Source organism: Salmo salar, chromosome ssa24, assembly GCF_905237065.1.
Source record: "Salmo salar chromosome ssa24, Ssal_v3.1, whole genome shotgun sequence".
NCBI lineage: Eukaryota > Metazoa > Chordata > Actinopteri > Salmoniformes > Salmonidae > Salmo > Salmo salar.
In genome coordinates, this window is record NC_059465.1 from 41,019,749 (window position 1) to 41,041,075 (window position 21,327).

A 21,327-nucleotide genomic window follows, 5' to 3' on the forward strand; every position below is an offset into this window, starting at 1 on the left:
GGGTGGTGGTAGACTGTCTGATGGAAGACAGGAGGTCTACAGGGTGCTGATAGACTGTCTGATGGAAGACAGGAGGTCTAGAGGGTGGTGGTAGACTGTCTGATGGAAGACAGGCGGTCTACAAGGTGGTGCTGGTAGACTGTCTGATGGAAGACAGGAGGTCTAGAGGGTGGTGCTGGTAGACAGTCTGATGGAAGACAGGAGGTCTACAGGGTGCTGCTGGTAGACTGTCTGATGGAAGACAGGAGGTCTAGAGGATGGTGGTAGACTGTCTGATGGAAGACAGGAGGTCTAGAGGGTGGTGGTAGACTGTCTGATGGAAGACAGGAGGTCTACAGGTTGATGGTGCTGGTAGACTGTCTGATGGAAGACAGGAGGTCTACAGGGTGGTGCTGGTAGACTGTCTGATGGAAGACAGGAGGTCTACAGGGTGGTGCTGGTAGACTGTCTGATGGAAGACAGGAGGTCTAGAGGATGGTGCTGATAGACTGTCTGATGAAGACAGGAGGTCTAGAGGGTGGTGGTGGTAGACTGTCTGATGGAAGACAGGAGGTCTAGAGGATGGTGCTGATAGACTGTCTGATGGAAGACAGGAGGTCTAGAGGGTGGTGGTGGTAGACTGTCTGATGGAAGACAGGAGTTCTAGAGGGTGGTGCTGGTAGACTGTCTGATGGAAGACAGGAGGTCTAGAGGATGGTGCTGATAGACTGTCTGATGATGGAGACAGGAGGTCTAGAGGGTGGTGCTGGTAGACTGTCTGATGGAAGACAGGAGGTCTAGAGGGTGGTGCTGGTAGACTGTCTGATGATGGAGACAGGAGGTCTAGAGGGTGGTGCTGGTAGACTGTCTGATGGAAGACAGGAGGTCTAGAGGATGGTGCTGATAGACTGTCTGATGGAAGACAGGAGGTCTAGAGGCTGGTGCTGGTAGACTGTCTGATGGAGACAGGAGGTCTAGAGGCTGGTGCTGGTAGACTGTCTGATGGAGACAGGAGGTCTAGAGGATGGTGCTGGTAGACTGTCTGATGGAAGACAGGTCTAGAGGGTGGTGATGCTGGTAAACTGTCTGATGGAAGACAGGAGCTCTACAGGGTGGTGGTGGTAGACTGTCTGATGGAAGACAGGAGGTCTACAGGGTGGTGGTAGACTGTCTGATGGAAGACAGGAGGTCTACAGGGTGGTGGTAGACTGTCTGATGGAAGACAGGAGGTCTACAGGGTGGTGGTAGACTGTCTGATTGAAGACAGGAGGTCTACAGGGTGGTGGTAGACTGTCTGATGGAAGACAGGAGGTCTACAGGGTGGTGCTGGTAGACTGTCTGATGGAAGACAGGAGGTCTACAGGGTGCTGGTAGACTGTCTGATGGAAGACAGGAGGTCTAGAGGGTCATGCAGGTAGACTGTTGGTATACACAGATTTGTGAGGAGGGCAGATAGACTTACGAAACCATTGTTGCTCTGAGGTAAGATGATGGTCTTCTCCAAGCTGCTGAGGACGATCTTCCACAGATCCTTCAGTACTCTCTTCAGAACCGTCTTCTCACAGGTGTCAGCAAACAGACTCAGACTGGGGTTATAGGGAAAAGAGAGACACAGAAACACTGAGCCCCACTCTAACCTCTTTCCCCAGTTACAGACAGTAGCATGTTTTACACAATATCAGAGACCAGAACCAACTCCCTTGTGTGCAAGCTTGCTCTGTCACAAGATACTACTTGATCCAACATGGTCTCAGTGTGAAACTCTCACACACAAGTCTACCATCCAAAATAGCATTGCCTAGGAAACTGCATCTTTTTTTGCTGCCCATATGGCAACTGTATGAATGTACAGTACAAGCCCATCTCTGCACCAAAATGGCGTCCGACCATGTGTTAGCCTCACTCACTTTCCATCCAGGAAGTCCATGAGAGGCCGCAGCATGTTGTCAGCGTCGGCCTCGGCCGTCTGGCGGTTAGGATGACCTGTGATCTGGTACAGGATCTCAGCCATCTGATGCATGCAGACAGTCAGACGTGCCTGGAAGCTATAGAGAAGGACGCAGTCAGATACAGAACTACAATACCACAACGCTACTACAGATACACTGCTACAGCCATCTATACGCATGCAGCCAGTAAGACGGACCTGGAAGCTACAACAGAAGGTTACAGGTGACAGTCTGTCAGACACAGAACTACTGACTCAGGGGATTTGAAAGGTACACTATAAGCAACATGGTGAAACTTCCACCTAACTTATCAGAGGGCAATGTGGATCTATTACCAAAGAGATCTGTCAGATTCTCTCAGATCTCCACAAGGGCCTGTGGAGTAGGTTCTAGAGGTCCATTTAGAATAGGATCTACTACTGACCCTGAGGTACCTGTGTGGATGGGACACGATTGATTGGACAGGGTGGATGAGAGCGCAGAGGGGGGTTGTGGGTGTTTCTGATTTGCTCACCTCTTGCCAAACATGGAGCTCAGGTTGTCCAGGACAGTGGTCAGTTTGACCTGCAGGTCATTCAAGATGTCCGCTGCCTCGGAGTCCAGCTTGAGAGAGAGCGACATAGAGAGGAGAGAAAGAGAAAAAGAGATGGTAGAAAGAGAGAGGAGAGACAGAGGGAGAGAGAGACACACAGAGAGAGAGAGAGAGACAAACAGAGAGCAAGAGACACAGAGAACGAGAGAGAGAGACAGAGAGAGACAGAGAGAGACACAGAGAGCGAGAGAGACAAACAGAGACAGACACAGAGACACAGAGAGAGAGACAGACACAGAGAGAGAGAGACACAGAGAGAGAGAGACACAGAGAGAGAGAGACACAGAGAGAGAGAGACACAGAGAGAGAGAGACACAGACAGACAGACAGACAGACAGACAGACAGACAGACAGACAGACAGACAGACAGACAGACAGACAGACAGACAGACAGACAGACAGACAGACAGACAGACAGACAGACAGACAGACAGACAGAGGGGGGAGAGATAAAGAGGGAGAGAGTATGAGAGAGAGAGAGAAGTCATGCAGAAGAACAGCTCCTGACTTGTTATAACTTTTTGGTTGTTAAGAGCGAGATTGACACGACTAAATTAGCAAAAAATGTATAGGTAATCAAATTGTACAACTGAAGATCAACACAGGAGGAAAAGATTGGTCTTTTAACTCACTCTCTGTCAATCTTCATCGTGGTAGCTAGCCAAATTCAAATCTGTCAGCTAGCTTACCGTCTAGCTCTAACCGTTTACTGGTGGTAACCATAGCAACATGGCCACTGAGGCAGCGCTAGCAGCGACAGCAACGGCAGAGACAGAGATTTTCGCCGTTGTTTTTTGAATACCCAGCAGAAATCAAATCAGAGAAGGGAAGAATCAACTTTAAACACAGAATTCTGAGGGAGAACCCAGAGACTTTGTTTGCCGACTGCTCACAAAACGGGACTGTTACAAACCTGTTATTTTACACAGACCACACTACTGCCTGGCATACAGCTGTAACCAGGCATTTCAGCTATATCACAAAGAAAGGCATCTGCAAGTGAAGGCAAATCCACATTTTTGAGGACAGCGATAAGGACCAGGAAAACAGGTTTCTGACGGTAAACATGTATCAGAACGGCACTATCATGGTCCAGGGCAGTGAGGCTGCACTCAGCTCTGTTGTGCAGGACTTCCCCCACCCTAACGAAGATAGCGGAAAGCAAAAAAGACAAGGACAGCACCCCGACCTCTCCCCTCACCTCAGGCACCCCAACAGCAGGGCTATCCTCCCCCCTGCCTGCCTACAACCACCAGAGCCAAGACCACACTACCATCAGCCTGCTGAGAGACAGGCTGGCTCTGTTAGAAGTATGGGTTACTGAGCTGAAGGAGCAGCCCCCCAGCTACACCACCACCAGCCCAGACACAGAGCTTCTACAGGACCAGATCAACCAGTGCAGGACCCAGCTGAAGAACTGTGTCCAGGAGCTGAGAGAGAGCCTTACCACAGCGCTTGAGGAGGTAAAGGCCACCATGAGGAAAGAGCTAGTGCAGGTAAAGGAGGAGATGGCAAAGGAGTTGTCTGTCATCAAGAGGGTGCTACAGCACAGAGAACAGACTGTAGAGACACCCACCTGACCCACCTTTACCCACAATCCCCCCCCATACCGACAACACTTTACCCACACCCCCAGTCAACAAAGAGGCCCACATAGAGACACCTACTACAGAGAGAAGCTCTCTGCCCCCCCCCCTGACACACCCCCACACACCCCTCCATGTACACAGGCCCTGTGTACTCCAGCCCCAGACTGTAAACGCACTAATCTGGTAAAACCCACTGAGGTGGCCATCCTCATTGACTCAAATGGGAAATTCATCCAAGAATATAAACTCTTCCCCCAACACAAGGTGTGCAAAATATGGTGCCCAAAAACACAGGATGCACTCCATATCCTGTCCCAGCCTGACTTTGGCACACCAGGCCACATCATTATTCACACCGGCACCAACAACCTGCGAGAGGAGCAGGAGAGAGTAGGCAGCCTGGTCAACAGAGTAGCAGAGAGGGCCTCTGAGTGGTTCCCCAACTCCCACATCACCATCTCCACTCTGCTGCCCCGCAAAGACTTTCATCCCCGTACCATTCAGAAAGTCAACGCTGACATCACCAGAGGGTGTGGCCTACTCCCGAACGTACACGTTGCTCACCACCCAACAATCACCCCAGAGCATCTGCACGACCACTCCCACCTGAGGAAGCAGACAGTAGGGATGTTTGCCAAGTCTCTAAAGGACGTGGCACTTGGTAGACAAACACCCCATGCCGCACTGGACAGAGGAGCACCCAGAGACCCCTACCATACCACTAAGGAGCCCCAGGCCCCTTCAACGCCACACCAGACCCAGTGCACCCCACAGGCCCCACCCACCCCCAGAGCATCACCACTTCCATCGGCTTAGCCAGACTGGACCGGGCCCAGCCTACTATCCCGCACCAGACCACCATCTCTACCAGACCAGAGAGGAAGCCCCAAGGCCCAGAACTGGCCCCCCTCCACTCCACAGGGCCCAACAGCAGGACCAGCGCAGCTATGCAGAGGTCATCAGAGGACAGGAGAACCCTGTAGGATTAAGTGAGATTAAACAGCTCCTCCAATACATCTGCACTAAACTGCACTAAACACACACGGACGCATACACACACACACACCACACACACACACACACCTATTGTACTAGAATTTACTTGTTCAATGAATAGGAATATTTATATATATATAAATATAACAGAATAAATGTTAGCTGATATCCTGTTTATCTCACTCTTAACAACTTATTAGTTAGTAGTTACTGTATTTCTGACTGCTATTCTTTCTTTTTGCAACATGAAATCCCTATCAGTTAGCATGTGGAACATTCAGGGCCTAAACTCGTCAACCTATCAGTTAGCATGTGGAACATTCAGGGTCTAAACTCATCAACCTATCAGTTAGCATGTGGAACATTCAGGGCCTAAACTCATCAACCTTTGGTCTGAAGAGTTTAACACTGGAGTCCAACAAAAATCTTAAAGATGTTGACATCATCATTCTGCAGGAGACATGGTGTAAGGCTGACGTTGTCACTCACTGTCCCACAGGCTACAGAGAGGTCATTGTGCCATCACAGAAACACAGCTCTGTCAATAGAGGCAGAGACTCTGGAGGATTGATCATTTGGTACAAATCCGAACTACAAAATCTAATTGATCCCCTCAAAATTGGCAAATATCACATTTGGTTAAAACTAAAAAAAGAACTTGTACTGACAGAAAAATATGTGTTCCTTTGCGCAATATATATCCCCCCCTCAGAATCCCCATATTACTCAGAGGAGATCTTCCCCAGCCTTGAGGAAGAGACGTGCCATTTCCAGGCTCAGGGAAATGTGCTCCTCTGTGGGGACACAAATGCGCGCACAGAAACACTACCTGATCTAACGAGCACACGAGGGGACAGCTTTATTACAGGCCATACTGTTTCTAACAGTCTTAATCTCCCCCATAGAGACAACAGTGACAGCACCGTCAACAAAAACGGAAGGGATCTTTTGCAGCTCTGTAGAAGCCTGGGTCTGTACTTTGTCAATGGTAGGTTACGGGGGGACTCTTTGGGGAGATTCACCTACTTCTCACCTCTTGGCCACAGTACAGTAGACTATATGATCACAGACATGGACCCTTTCTCTCTCAGCTCATTCACTGTCAAGCCACTAACACCTCTGTCTGATCACAGCCAAATTACATTGTTTCTCAAAAGAACAGACATGGAAACAACCACACATTCACAGCCCAGTAAGCTGTACAACATCAGAAATTCATACAGATGGGCCCAAAACAGCACAGAAGATTACCAGAAAGCAACCTGGAACCAAAATATCCAAACACTCTTAGATAACTTTCTGGATACCACATTCACTCACAGTAAAGAAGGCATCAATCTAGCAGTACGAAACATCAACTATATATTCAGGCAAACGGCAAAAGAAGCACAATTGAAATTGATTAAAAAATAAATAAAAAAAATCACAGATGACAACTGGTTTGATGCAGATTGTAAAATTATAAGGAAAAAACTTAGAACACGATCCAACCAAAAGCACAGAGACCCAAATAATGGTGAATTACGCCTTCATTACTTTGAGACTTTAAACGTACACTCAGAACCAAAAAAGCACAGTACAACAGCAAGCAGCTGACACTAATTGAGGAGTCCATAAACACAAACAACTTTTGGCAAAATTGGAAAAAACTCAAAAAATCTAAACAAGAGGAATTAGCGATACAAAATGGTGACATATGGACAACCCATTTCAAAACACTCTACAACACCGTTCAAATTGACACAAACGCAGAACAACGCCAAATTCATGAGAAGTTGAATGGATTAGAAAAAGCTATAAAGGACAATCAAAATCCATTGGACTCCACAATTACTGACCAGGAGCTCTATAAGAAACTTCAGGCTCTCAAATTTAAAAAAGCATGCGGACCTGATGGCATCCTAAATGAGATGCTCAAAATCACTAGTGCAAAATTTCAGTTTAATTTGATCCTGAGTGTAGGTTATTTCCCTGACATCTGGAATCAAGGACTCATAACCCCAATCTTTAAGAACGGAGACAAATTTGACCCTAACAATTACAGAGGCATTTGTGTGAACAGTAACCTGGGGAAGGTTTTCTGTAGTATCATCAATGTAAGAGTTCTAAACTTCCTTAATAAGCACAATGTCTTGAGTAAAAGCCAAATTGGATTTATACCAAAACATCGCACAACTGATCATATTTACACCTTACACACCCTGATAGATAAACATGTCCACCAAAATAATACCAAAATATACGCTTGCTTTATCGACTTCCAAAAAGCATTTGATTCTATTTGGCATACAGGACTGTTCTACAAAGTTATTTAAAGTGGTGTAGGGGGTAAAACATATGACATAATTAAATCAATGTATACTGGCAATACGTGCAGCATTAAAATTGTTAGAAAATAACAGAATTCTTTAACCAGGGGCGGGGCCTTCGTCAGGGTTGCAATCTGAGCCCTGCACTCTTCAATATTTACATTAACGAATTGGCCACTATTCTGGAAAAATCCTCAGCCCCTGGTGTTAGTCTCCACAATTCAGAAGTTAAATGCCTACTCTTCGCAGATGACCTATGCCTGCTGCCACCCACAGCACATGGCCTACAGCAGAGCCTGGACCTGCTAGAGCAGTACTGCCAGACCTGGGCCCTGGCAGTAAACCCCAAAAAGACTAAAATAATGATTTTCTAGAGAAGATCCAGATCTCAGGGAATTAGACCAAAGTTCTCAATTGGTACAAAATATATAGAGTACTGTACACACTACAATTACTTAGGTTTAAAAATAAGCTCAACAGGACACCTTAATGAGGCAGTGAATGAACTGAGAGAGAAAGCACGCAGGGCATTCTACGCCATTAAAAAGCAAATTCAAATTGAAATATCTATTAAAATTTGGCTAAAACGAATTGAATATGTCATTGAACCAATTGCACTTTATGGCAGCGAGGTGTGGGGTCCACTTGCAAAACAAGATTTCATCAAATGGGACAAACACCCCATTGAAACCCTACATGCAGAGTTCTGTAAGATTCTCCTACATGTCCAGAGGAAAACTACAAACAATGCATGCAGGGCAGAATTAGGCCAATATCCACTAATAATAAAAACTAAAAAAAGAGCAATTAAGTTTTGGAAACATCTAAAATACAGTGACCCCCTCTCATATCATTACCAAGCCCTGCAATGCCAAGAGCTGAGCAAAGAAAAGAGTCCCCTATTCCAGCTGGTCCTGGGGCTGAGTTCACAAACCTGTTCTACTAACACACTGAAGCCTCAGGACCAGAACATCCAATCAATCAGAATAAACCAAATTACAACACAGTCAAAACAAAACTACATTGCTTATTGGGAAACACAAGCACAAACACTATGGCTAAATATTTGACCATGGTTACTGATCAAAACCTTAGAAAAACCTTGACAAAGTACAGGCTCAGTGAGCACAGCCTTGCCATTGAGAAGGGTAGACACAGGAAAACCTGGCTCCCTGTAGAGGAAAGGCTGTGCAACCACTGCACAACAGCAGAACCTGAGACATTTAGAGAGTGTCATTTTCCCAAATTTGAAACCCTTATTCAAGGTTTTAAAGACCTCTCTGTTGAGGATAGGCTACCCGTCCTGTTGGGGGAGGACGCAGAGAGCTGTGGGTTGGCAGCGCACTACATTGCTGCCTGCCATAAGTTGAGGGACAGTGTCTGACAGACCAATCAACCTGCACATGTACTCTACTGTATGGCTATTGTTATTGTTGAATGTATGGTTATTTTGACCCTTGGTTATTGTTGTTACTGTTGTCCCGTTGACCATTTTGATTCTCATTTGTATCTATTTTTATATTGTAAATATACAAAATAAGCTTTGGCAATATGTACATTGTTACGTCATGCCAATAAAGCGAATTGAATTGAATTGAAAGACAGACAGACAGAGATACAGAGAGACAGAGAGAGAGAGACAGAGAGAGAGAGAGAGAGAGAGACAGAGAGAGACAGACAGAGAGAGAGAGAGACAGAGATACAGAGAGACAGAGAGAGAGACCGAGAGAGAGAGAGAGAGAGAGAGAGAGAGAGACAGAGAGGGGGAGAGATAAAGAGGGAGAGAGTATGAGAGAGAGAGAAAGAGACAGACAGAGATACAGAGAGACAGAGAGAGAGACCGCGAGAGAGAGACAGAGATACAGAGAGAGAGAGAGAGAGAGAGAGAGAGAGAGAGAGAAACAGAGAGGGGGAGAGATAAAGAGGGAGAGAGTATGAGAGAAAGAGAGAGACCGACAGAGAGACAGAGAGAGAGAGAGAGAGAGACAGACATAATGGCAGGTTAGTCATGCATTCCCTGTGTAGTTAGGGCTCGACTCACATCTTATACCTGTGCAGTGACTCAATATGTAAACGTTCCACTTACCTGCCATTGTAAATGACTTTCATTAGTAGTGACCTATTCTATCAGTGACACAATTCAACAAAAATATCCTTCCCACTTAGATGACTCAACACAGCTCTAAATGATACCCCTCTACACAATGCACACTTCAGCTGTTTATTTCCTTCTTACAGAAGGATGCCCCATATGTTCTGTATTAGTCTTGGTCCTGAGTGTAGTCGTTCATCAAGGGACCACAGCTCTCCACTTTACTCTAATGTTACATGGTAAAGCACACTGATTGAGCTCCGCAGGCTGGAAAACATCCACCAGCCTACTGATAACAACAACTCCTGACTTCTCATTCATTCTAGGGTTGGGCTCAATTCCAATTGAAGGCAGTCACTTTTTAAATAAATAGCTTCTCCGTTTTCAGTTTATCAAGAAGTCATTGAAAATAAATGCCTTTTTTTTCTATTATTGAATTGTATTTTCAGTGTACTTCCAGAATCGACTGCCTTAAATTTGAATTGACCTCAAACCTCATCCATTCACTGGTCCAGCCCTCCAATTGACCCGGTTTGGAATGGACCCTGCCCCCCCCCCGGGGGAAAGGGAAAGGGCTGCTCTCGAGACATTATGTGACTCACCGCTGGAGACCAGGGTTCAATCCCAGAGTCGACCCTTCAGACATTCTCCCCTCTTTACCTCTTGTCATTTCTGATCTGTCTTAATAGAGGGTGGAAAGACCCTGCTCCTAACAGAATGTAGAGTAGTACACAGCACATACCAGTGGGCGACCTGTTATTATAGAGTACTGTAAGACAAGGGTTCTTAACTAGCCACGTCTACTCTAGACATTCAAGGTTTTCTCTCTGTGGTAGTCATAGCAGCAGTTAGAATCACTGTAATAGGAAAGGCACACAAAACATTCTAATCCAAAAGGTTTAATAGAATCGGCTTGTGGTTCACACCCAAGGTGCTAAGAAAACTATAGGTACAGTACTTTATTGTTAAAGATATCACTGCAAAAAGAGATTATTTTAACGTGAATTGCTAAAATCCACAAGTCTGGGTAGAGGTTTAAGCACGCACGCACACACACACAGGTTTAATAGAATCGGCTTGTGGTTCACACCCAAGGTGCTAAGAAAACTATAGGTACAGTACTTTATTGTTAAAGATATCACAGCAAAAAGAGATTATTTTAACGTGAATTGCTAAAATCCACAAGTCTGGGTAGAGGTTTAAGCACGCACGCACACACACACACACACACACACACACACACACACACACACACACACACACACACACACACACACCCCCTTTGGGAAAACACTGAAGGAGAGCACTTTTCAACTGCAACACAAAACTCTAATACACACACTCATGTGTGTTTCTGCACTACTAAAGCTGTTAGACAGAGACTGGACCGTCTCAACCTGTCTGCCCTGGTCTCTACCAGTGGTGGAAAAAATACCCAATTGTCATACTTGAGTAAAAGTAAAGATACCTTAATAGAATATGACTCAAGTAAAAGTGAGAGTCACCCACTAAAATACTACTTGAGTAAAAGTCTAAAAGTATTTGGTTTTAAGATTGTGTTAATTTATTACAAAAGTAAAATGTAATTGCTAAAATATACTTAAGCATCAAAAGTAAAAGTGAAGTTATAAATCATTTTAAATTCTTTATGTTAAGCAAACCAGACGGCACCATTTTCTTTCTTTTTTAAGTCACGGATAGCCAGGGGCACACTCCAACACTCAGACATCATTTACAAACGAAGCACGTCTTTAGTGAGTAAACCAGATCAGAGGCAGTAGGGATGACCAGGGATGTTCTCTTGATAAGTGTGTGAATTGGACAATTTTCCTGACAAAATGTAACGAGTGCTTTTGGATGTCAGGGAAATGTATGGAGTAAAAAGTACATTATTTTCTTTAGGAATGTAGTGAAGTAAAAGTAAAAGTTGTTCAAATATGAATAGTAAATTAAAGTACAGATACCCAAAAAAACGACTTAAGTAAAAATACTTGAAAGTACTACTTATGTACTTTACACCACTGGTCTCTACCATAGCTTACCTTCTTCATGCCCACTGTGGGGTCAATCTATCCAGAGGGACAGAAAATGAAATAGAAAACAGAAAAGACGAGGGGGATAAGACAGTTGAGTGGGCTGAGGTTAGCAGAAACCACATGTTCACAATCATATTTTATGTGATTTACATTACACTATAAAGCACAATGTGTTCTCGTTTCTAATGGTTTGAGTTGCTAGGCAGAATATGGTATTGTATTGCGGGGTAGAATACTGTATTGTATTTTTTGGGGGAGGATACAGTATTGTATTGGGGGAGAATACTGTATTGTATTGGGGGGTAGAACACTGTATTGTATTGGGGGGTAGAATACTGTATTGTATTGGGGGGGGGGGGGGGGGTAGAATACTGTATTGGGTGGGAATGGAAAACTGTATTGTATTGGGCGGGAATGAAATACTGTATTTTATGAGGGGGGATGTAGAATATTGTATTGGGGGGTATGGAATACTGTATTTTATGAGGGGGGGTGTAGAATATTGTATTGGGGAGTGTAGAATACCGTATTGTATTGGGGAGTGTAGAATACCGTATTGTATGGGGCGGATATATTACTGTATTGTATTGGGGGGAAGAATACTGTATTGTTTTGGAGGGAGGGGTGTAGAATACTGTATTGTATTGGGGGGTGTAGAACACTGTATTGTATTGGGGAGGTGTAGAATACTGTATTGTATTGGGGAGTGTAGAATACTGTATTGTATTGGGGGTGTAGAATATTGTATTGTACTGGGGGGGAAATTATTATTGAATTGGGGGGTGTAGAATACTGTATTGTATTGGGGGAGGGGTGTAGAATATTGTATTGGGGGAGGGGTGTAGAATAATTCATCATATTGGGGGGGGGGTGTAGAAAACTGTATTGTATTGGGGGGTGGAGAATAATGTATTGTTTTGGGTGGATTGGTGTAGAATTGTGTATTGTAGTAGGGGGTGCAGAATACTGTATTGCATTGGGGGGAATAGATTATTGTATTGAGGGGGTGGAGAATAATGTATTGTTTTGTGGGGAGGGGTATGTAGAAAACGGTATTGTATTGGGAGGTAGAGACTAATGTATTGTATTGGGATGGGAATAGATTATTGTATGGGGGTAGAATACTGTATTGTATTGGGGGTGTAGAATATTGTATTGTAGGGTAGAATACTGTATAGTATTGGGCGGGAAATAGATGACTGTATGGTATGGGGGGGTGTAGAATTCTGTATTGTATTGGGGGGTGTAGAATATTGTATTGTAGGTTGAATACTGTATTATATTGGGCGGGAAATAGATGATTGTATGGTATGGGGGGTGTAGAATACTGTATTGTATTGGGGGGCAAATATATTATTTTATTGGGCGGTAGACTACTGTATTGTATGGGGGGTGTAGAATGCTGTATTGTATTGGGTGGGGTAGAATACTGTATTGTATTGGGGGGTTGTCAGGGATTTCGTCGTCGTCAGACGATATGGCGAAATCATCATCGGAAAAGGAGGACCAATATGCAGCAGAGTTGTGTTGGCTCATCTTGAACATTTATTAGACTCAAAATGAACATACAAAATAACAAAACGAACTCACGATATAGACAGTCTTCTCAGGCTCACATACGCTAGACAAGAAACAATCTCCCACAAATGACAAACACACCCAAATATATGGGACTCTCAATCAAAGGCAAAGAGAAAACACCTGCCTTCAATTGAGAGTCCCAACCCCAATTAATCAACCATAGAAACACACTCACTAGACTCCACATAGAAATACATAAACATAGACCATAAACCAAAAACCCGGAAATACTAAATCAAACGCCCTTTTACCAAAACACCACCCCGAACCACATAAAACAAATACCTTCTGCCATGTCCTGACCAAACTAACTATACCAATTAACCCTTATACTGGCCAGGACGTGACAGGGGTGTAGAATACTGTATTGTATTGGGGGGTGTAGAATACTGTATTGTATGGGGGGGTGGAATGCTGTATTGTATTGGGCGGTGCAGAATACTGTATTGTATTGGGGGTGAAGTAGAATACTGTATTGTATTCGGGGGTGTAGAATACTGCATTGTATTGAGGGCATGTAGAAAACTGTATTGTATTGGGGGTGTAGAATACTGCATTGTATTGGGGGGTGTAGAATGCTGTATTGTACTGGGGGGGGTGTAGAATACTGCATTGTACTGGGTGGTAGATTGCTGTATTGTACTGGGGGGGGGTCGATTACTGTATTGTACTGGGGGGTAGATTACTGTATTGTACTGGGGGGTAGATTACTGCATTGTATTGGGGGGGGTGTAGAATGCTGTATTGTACTGGGGGGTAGGTTACTGTATTGTATTGGGGGGGTGTAGAATGCTGTATTGTACTGGGGGGGGTCATTTACTGTATTGTATTGGGGGGGGGTGTAGAATGGAAAGGAAACAAAGGAAAGGACATAAATAAGACAAATTACATTAAACTATGATGATCAATATCTAACAGACTCATATACCAGGTAAGGATCAATATGTAACAGACTCATATACCAGGTAAGGATCAATATGTAACACTCATATACCAGGTAAGGATCAATATGTAACAGACTCATATACCAGGTAAGGATCAATATGTAACAGACTCAGATACCAGGTAAGGATCAATATGTAACACTCATATACCAGGTAAGGATCAATATGTAACAGACTCATATACCAGGTAAGGATCAATATGTAACAGACTCAGATACCAGGTAAGGATCAATATGTAACACTCATATACCAGGTAAGGATCAATATGTAACACTCATATACCAGGTAAGGATCAATATGTAACACTCATATACCAGGTAAGGATCAATATGTAACACTCATATACCAGGTAAGGATCAATATGTAACAGACTCATATACCAGGTAAGGATCAATATGTAACACTCATATACCAGGTAAGGATCAATATGTAACAGACTCATATACCAGGTAAGGATCAATATCTAACAGACTCAGATACCAGGTAAGGATCAATATGTAACACTCATATACCAGGTAAGGATCAATATGTAACAGACTCAGATACCAGGTAAGGATCAATATCTAACAGACTCAGATACCAGGTAAGGATCAATATGTAACATAGGTGAGGTTAGGGCTGTGGCGGTAATAGCCCTGTCACCGTAACAGCCCTAGGTAGGTTTTAATAAACCCACCAATCGGAGGGATTCTCAATCTTATTAACAGATCCCTGTGACTCAGGCTGATTTAGGGATTAAATAACGTCTCTCTCTCTGTCACGGCTCAAATGAGAACAATTCAGCGAGCCAGAACTGAACCGTTTCCTGAATGGGAAATTGCTGAGTCACTGGGCAATCACTCAGCAGTTATTGAACAGCAGTAGCCTATGGCACTCGCGCTAATGATAATCTTCCTGGAAACCTCCTAAATGGGACCCTATTCCCTAGGTAGTGCATAGGCTCATAGGGCCCTGGTCAAAAGTAGTGCACTATTTAGAGAATAGGGTGCGATTTGGGACGCATTTCTGTATTTAGTCGAGCACACTCATTCACTTCCTCGCTCCCTAGGGTAAGATGTATGTAAGGGCTGTGCATATGGAACTGAAAATACGTTTCCCTCTCATTTGTCATGTGCTGTATACACTGATGTGTGCCGTATAGGCCTGAGTCTTTACCGTGCGTCTACGGTTGCTCTAGTTCTCAGTATTGTCTGTATGAAGAGGGAGGGAGGGCTGTATTGTCCTAGAGGATGAAGAGGGAGGGCTGTATTGTCCTAGAGGATGAAGAGGGAGGGCTGTATTGACCTAGAGGATGAAGAGGGAGGGCTGTATTGACCTAGAGGATGAAGAGGGAGGGCTGTATTGACCTAGAGGATGAAGAGGGAGGGCTGTATTGACCTAGAGGATGAAGAGGGAGGGCTGTATTGACCTAGATGATGAAGAGGGAGGGCTGTATTGACCTAGAGGATGAAGAGGGAGGGCTGTATTGTCCTAGAGGATGAAGAGGGAGGGCTGTATTGACCTAGATGATGAAGAGGGAGGGCTGTATTGACCTAGATGATGAAGAGGGAGGGCTGTATTGTCCTAGAGGATGAAGAGGGAGGGCTGTATTGACCTAGAGGATGAAGAGGGAGGGCTGTATTGACCTAGAGGATGAAGAGGGAGGGCTGTATTGACCTAGAGGATGAAGAGGGAGGGCTGTATTGACCTAGAGGATGAAGAGGGAGGGCTGTATTGTCCTAGAGGATGAAGAGGGAGGGCTGTATTGACCTAGAGGATGAAGAGGGAGGGCTGTATTGTCCTAGAGGATGAAGAGGGAGGGCTGTATTGACCTAGAGGATGAAGAGGGAGGGCTGTATTGACCTAGAGGATGAAGAGGGAGGGCTGTATTGGCCTAGAGGATGAAGAGGGAGGGCTGTATTGTCCTAGAGGATGAAGGGAGGGCTGTATTGACCTAGATAATGAAGAGGGAGGGCTGTATTGACCTAGAGGATGAAGAGGGAGGGAGGGCTGTATTGTCCTAGAGGATGAAGAGGGAGGGAGGGCTGTATTGTCCTAGAGGATGAAGAGGGAGGGAGGGCTGTATTGTCCTAGAGGATGAAGAGGGAGGGCTGTATTGACCTAGATGATGAAGAGGGAGGGCTGTATTGACCTAGAGGATGAAGAGGGAGGGCTGTATTGACCTAGAGGATGAAGAGGGAGGGCTGTATTGTCCTAGATGATGAAGAGGGAGGGCTGTATTGACCTAGAGGATGAAGAGGGAGGGCTGTATTGACCTAGAGGATGAAGAGGGAGGGCTGTATTGACCTAGAGGATGAAGAGGGAGGGCTGTATTGTCCTAGAGGATGAAGAGGGAGGGCTGTATTGTCCTAGAGGATGAAGAGGGAGGGCTGTATTGACCTAGAGGATGAAGAGGGAGGGCTGTATTGTCCTAGAGGATGAAGAGGGAGGGCTGTATTGACCTAGAGGATGAAGAGGGAGGGCTGTATTGACCTAGAGGATGAAGAGGGAGGGCTGTATTGACCTAGAGGATGAAGAGGGAGGGCTGTATTGACCTAGAGGATGAAGAGGGAGGGCTGTATTGACCTAGATGATGAAGAGGGAGGGCTGTATTGACCTAGAGGATGAAGAGGGAGGGCTGTATTGTCCTAGAGGATGAAGAGGGAGGGCTGTATTGACCTAGATGATGAAGAGGGAGGGCTGTATTGACCTAGATGATGAAGAGGGAGGGCTGTATTGTCCTAGAGGATGAAGAGGGAGGGCTGTATTGACCTAGAGGATGAAGAGGGAGGGCTGTATTGACCTAGAGGATGAAGAGGGAGGGCTGTATTGACCTAGAGGATGAAGAGGGAGGGCTGTATTGACCTAGAGGATGAAGAGGGAGGGCTGTATTGACCTAGAGGATGAAGAGGGAGGGCTGTATTGTCCTAGAGGATGAAGAGGGAGGGCTGTATTGACCTAGAGGATGAAGAGGGAGGGCTGTATTGTCCTAGAGGATGAAGAGGGAGGGCTGTATTGACCTAGAGGATGAAGAGGGAGGGCTGTATTGACCTAGAGGATGAAGAGGGAGGGCTGTATTGGCCTAGAGGATGAAGAGGGAGGGCTGTATTGTCCTAGAGGATGAAGGGAGGGCTGTATTGACCTAGATAATGAAGAGGGAGGGCTGTATTGACCTAGAGGATGAAGAGGGAGGGCTGTATTGACCTAGAGGATGAAGAGGGAGGGAGGGCTGTATTGTCCTAGAGGATGAAGAGGGAGGGAGGGCTGTATTGTCCTAGAGGATGAAGAGGGAGGGAGGGCTGTATTGTCCTAGAGGATGAAGAGGGAGGGCTGTATTGACCTAGATGATGAAGAGGGAGGGCTGTATTGACCTAGAGGATGAAGAGGGAGGGCTGTATTGACCTAGAGGATGAAGAGGGAGGGCTGTATTGTCCTAGAGGATGAAGAGGGAGGGCTGTATTGACCTAGAGGATGAAGAGGGAGGGCTGTATTGACCTAGAGGATGAAGAGGGAGGGCTGTATTGACCTAGAGGATGAAGAGGGAGGGCTGTATTGTCCTAGAGGATGAAGAGGGAGGGCTGTATTGTCCTAGAGGATGAAGAGGGAGGGCTGTATTGACCTAGAGGATGAAGAGGGAGGGCTGTATTGTCCTAGAGGATGAAGAGGGAGGGCTGTATTGACCTAGAGGATGAAGAGGGAGGGCTGTATTGACCTAGAGGATGAAGAGGGAGGGCTGTATTGACCTAGATGATGAAATGGGAGGGCTGTATTGTCCTAGAGGATGAAGAGGGAGGGCTGTATTGTCCTAGAGGATGAAGAGGGAGGGCTGTATTGACCTAGATGATGAAGAGGGAGGGCTGTATTGACCTAGAGGATGAAGAGGGAGGGCTGTATTGACCTAGAGGATGAAGAGGGAGGGCTGTATCGACCTAGAGGATGAAGAGGGAGGGCTGTATTGTCCTAGAGGATGAAGAGGGAGGGAGGGCTGTATTGTCCTAGAGGATGAAGAGGGAGGGCTGTATTGACCTAGATGATGAAGAGGGAGGGCTGTATTGACCTAGAGGATGAAGAGGGAGGGCTGTATTGACCTAGAGGATGAAGAGGGAGGGCTGTATTGTCCTAGATGATGAAGAGGGAGGGCTGTATTGACCTAGAGGATGAAGAGGGAGGGCTGTATTGACCTAGAGGATGAAGAGGGAGGGCTGTATTGACCTAGAGGATGAAGAGGGAGGGCTGTATTGTCCTAGAGGATGAAGAGGGAGGGCTGTATTGACCTAGAGGATGAAGAGGGAGGGCTGTATTGACCTAGAGGATGAAGAGGGAGGGCTGTATTGACCTAGATGATGAAATGGGAGGGCTGTATTGTCCTAGAGGATGAAGAGGGAGGGCTGTATTGTCCTAGAGGATGAAGAGGGAGGGCTGTATTGACCTAGATGATGAAGAGGGAGGGCTGTATTGACCTAGAGGATGAAGAGGGAGGGCTGTATTGACCTAGAGGATGAAGAGGGAGGGCTGTATTGACCTAGAGGATGAAGAGGGAGGGCTGTATTGACCTAGAGGATGAAGAGGGAGGGAGGGCTGTATTGTCCTAGAGGATGAAGAGGGAGGGCTGTATTGACCTAGATGATGAAGAGGGAGGGCTGTATTGACCTAGAGGATGAAGAGGGAGGGCTGTATTGACCTAGAGGATGAAGAGGGAGGGCTGTATTGTCCTAGATGATGAAGAGGGAGGGCTGTATTGACCTAGAGGATGAAGAGGGAGGGCTGTATTGACCTAGAGGATGAAGAGGGAGGGCTGTATTGACCTAGAGGATGAAGAGGGAGGGCTGTATTGACCTAGATGATGAAGAGGGAGGGCTGTATTGACCTAGAGGATGAAGAGGGAGGGCTGTATTGTCCTAGAGGATGAAGAGGGAGGGCTGTATTGACCTAGATGATGAAGAGGGAGGGCTGTATTGACCTAGATGATGAAGAGGGAGGGCTGTATTGACCTAGAGGATGAAGAGGGAGGGCTGTATTGACCTAGAGGATGAAGAGGGAGGGCTGTATTGACCTAGAGGATGAAGAGGGAGGGCTGTATTGACCTAGAGGATGAAGAGGGAGGGCTGTATTGACCTAGAGGATGAAGAGGGAGGGCTGTATTGTCCTAGAGGATGAAGAGGGAGGGCTGTATTGACCTAGAGGATGAAGAGGGAGGGCTGTATTGTCCTAGAGGATGAAGAGGGAGGGCTGTATTGACCTAGAGGATGAAGAGGGAGGGCTGTATTGACCTAGAGGATGAAGAGGGAGGGCTGTATTGACCTAGAGGATGAAGAGGGAGGGCTGTATTGTCCTAGAGGATGAAGGGAGGGCTGTATTGACCTAGATGATGAAGAGGGAGGGCTGTATTGACCTAGAGGATGAAGAGGGAGGGCTGTATTGACCTAGAGGATGAAGAGGGAGGGCTGTATTGACCTAGAGGATGAAGAGGGAGGGGCTGTATTGACCTAGAGGATGAAGAGGGAGGGAGGGCTGTATTGTCCTAGAGGATGAAGAGGGAGGGCTGTATTGACCTAGATGATGAAGAGGGAGGGCTGTATTGACCTAGATGATGAAGAGGGAGGGCTGTATTGACCTAGAGGATGAAGAGGGATGGCTGTATTGACCTAGAGGATGAAGAGGGAGGGCTGTATTGACCTAGAGGATGAAGAGGGAGGGCTGTATTGTCCTAGATGATGAAGAGGGAGGGCTGTATTGTCCTAGATGATGAAGAGGGAGGGCTGTATTGACCTAGAGGATGAAGAGGGAGGGCTGTATTGACCTAGAGGATGAAGAGGGAGGGCTGTATTGACCTAGAGGATGAAGAGGGAGGGCTGTATTGTCCTAGAGGATGAAGAGGGAGGGCTGTATTGTCCTAGAGGATGAAGAGGGAGGGCTGTATTGACCTAGAGGATGAAGAGGGAGGGCTGTATTGTCCTAGAGGATGAAGAGGGAGGGCTGTATTGACCTAGAGGATGAAGAGGGAGGGCTGTATTGACCTAGAGGATGAAGAGGGAGGGCTGTATTGACCTAGATGATGAAGAGGGAGGGCTGTATTGTCCTAGAGGATGAAGAGGGAGGGCTGTATTGTCCTAGAGGATGAAGAGGGAGGGCTGTATTGACCTAGATGATGAAGAGGGAGGGCTGTATTGACCTAGAGGATGAAGAGGGAGGGCTGTATTGACCTAGAGGATGAAGAGGGAGGGCTGTATTGACCTAGAGGATGAAGAGGGAGGGCTGTATTGACCTAGAGGATGAAGAGGGAGGGAGGGCTGTATTGTCCTAGAGGATGAAGAGGGAGGGCTGTATTGACCTAGATGATGAAGAGGGAGGGCTGTATTGACCTAGAGGATGAAGAGGGAGGGCTGTATTGACCTAGAGGATGAAGAGGGAGGCTGTATTGTCCTAGAGGATGAAGAGGGAGGGCTGTATTGACCTAGAGGATGAAGAGGGAGGGCTGTATTGTCCTAGAGGATGAAGAGGGAGGGCTGTATTGACCTAGAGGATGAAGAGGGAGGGCTGTATTGACCTAGAGGATGAAGAGGGAGGGCTGTATTGACCTAGATGATGAAGAGGGAGGGCTGTATTGTCCTAGAGGATGAAGAGGGAGGGCTGTATTGTCCTAGAGGATGAAGAGGGAGGGCTGTATTGACCTAGAGGATGAAGAGGGAGGGAGGGCTGTATTGTCCTAGAGGATGAAGAGGGAGGGGAGGGCTGTATTGTCCTAGAGGATGAAGAGGGAGGGAGGGCTGTATTGTCCTAGAGGATGAAGAGGGAGGGCTGTATTGACCTAGAGGATGAAGAGGGAGGGCTGTATTGACCTAGAGGATGAAGAGGGAGGGCTGTATTGACCTAGAGGATGAAGAGGGAGGGCTGTATTGTCCTAGAGGATGAAGAGGGAGGGCTGTATTGACCTAGAGGATGAAGAGGGAGGGCTGTATTGTCCTAGAGGATGAAGAGGGAGGGCTGTATTGTCCTAGAGGATGAAGAGGGAGGGCTGTATTGTCCGAGAGGATGAAGAGGGAGGGCTGTATTGACCTAGAGGATGAAGAGGGAGGGCTGTATTGTCCTAGAGGATGAAGAGGGAGGGCTGTATTGACCTAGAGGATGAAGAGGGAGGGCTGTATTGACCTAGAGGATGAAGAGGGAGGGCTGTATTGACCTAGATGATGAAATGGGAGGGCTGTATTGTCCTAGAGGATGAAGAGGGAGGGCTGTATTGTCCTAGAGGATGAAGAGGGAGGGCTGTATTGACCTAGAGGA

At 46.2% G+C, this 21,327-nt stretch overlaps 1 protein-coding gene across 1 annotated transcript in view; it reads right to left on the minus strand.

The window, feature by feature from the left end:
• The window catches only part of LOC106585885 (protein unc-13 homolog B), an 83,440-nt gene that overhangs the window by 5,955 nt on the left and 56,158 nt on the right, over positions 1 to 21,327 (minus strand). Inside the window, exons 19-21 of the mRNA XM_045706824.1 lie at positions 2,443 to 2,531; positions 1,887 to 2,024; positions 1,442 to 1,565 (exon numbers count right to left, since the gene is read on the minus strand). Coding sequence (XP_045562780.1) covers positions 1,442 to 1,565; positions 1,887 to 2,024; positions 2,443 to 2,531 — 351 coding nt within the window. The remainder of the gene's footprint in view (positions 1 to 1,441; positions 1,566 to 1,886; positions 2,025 to 2,442; positions 2,532 to 21,327) is intronic.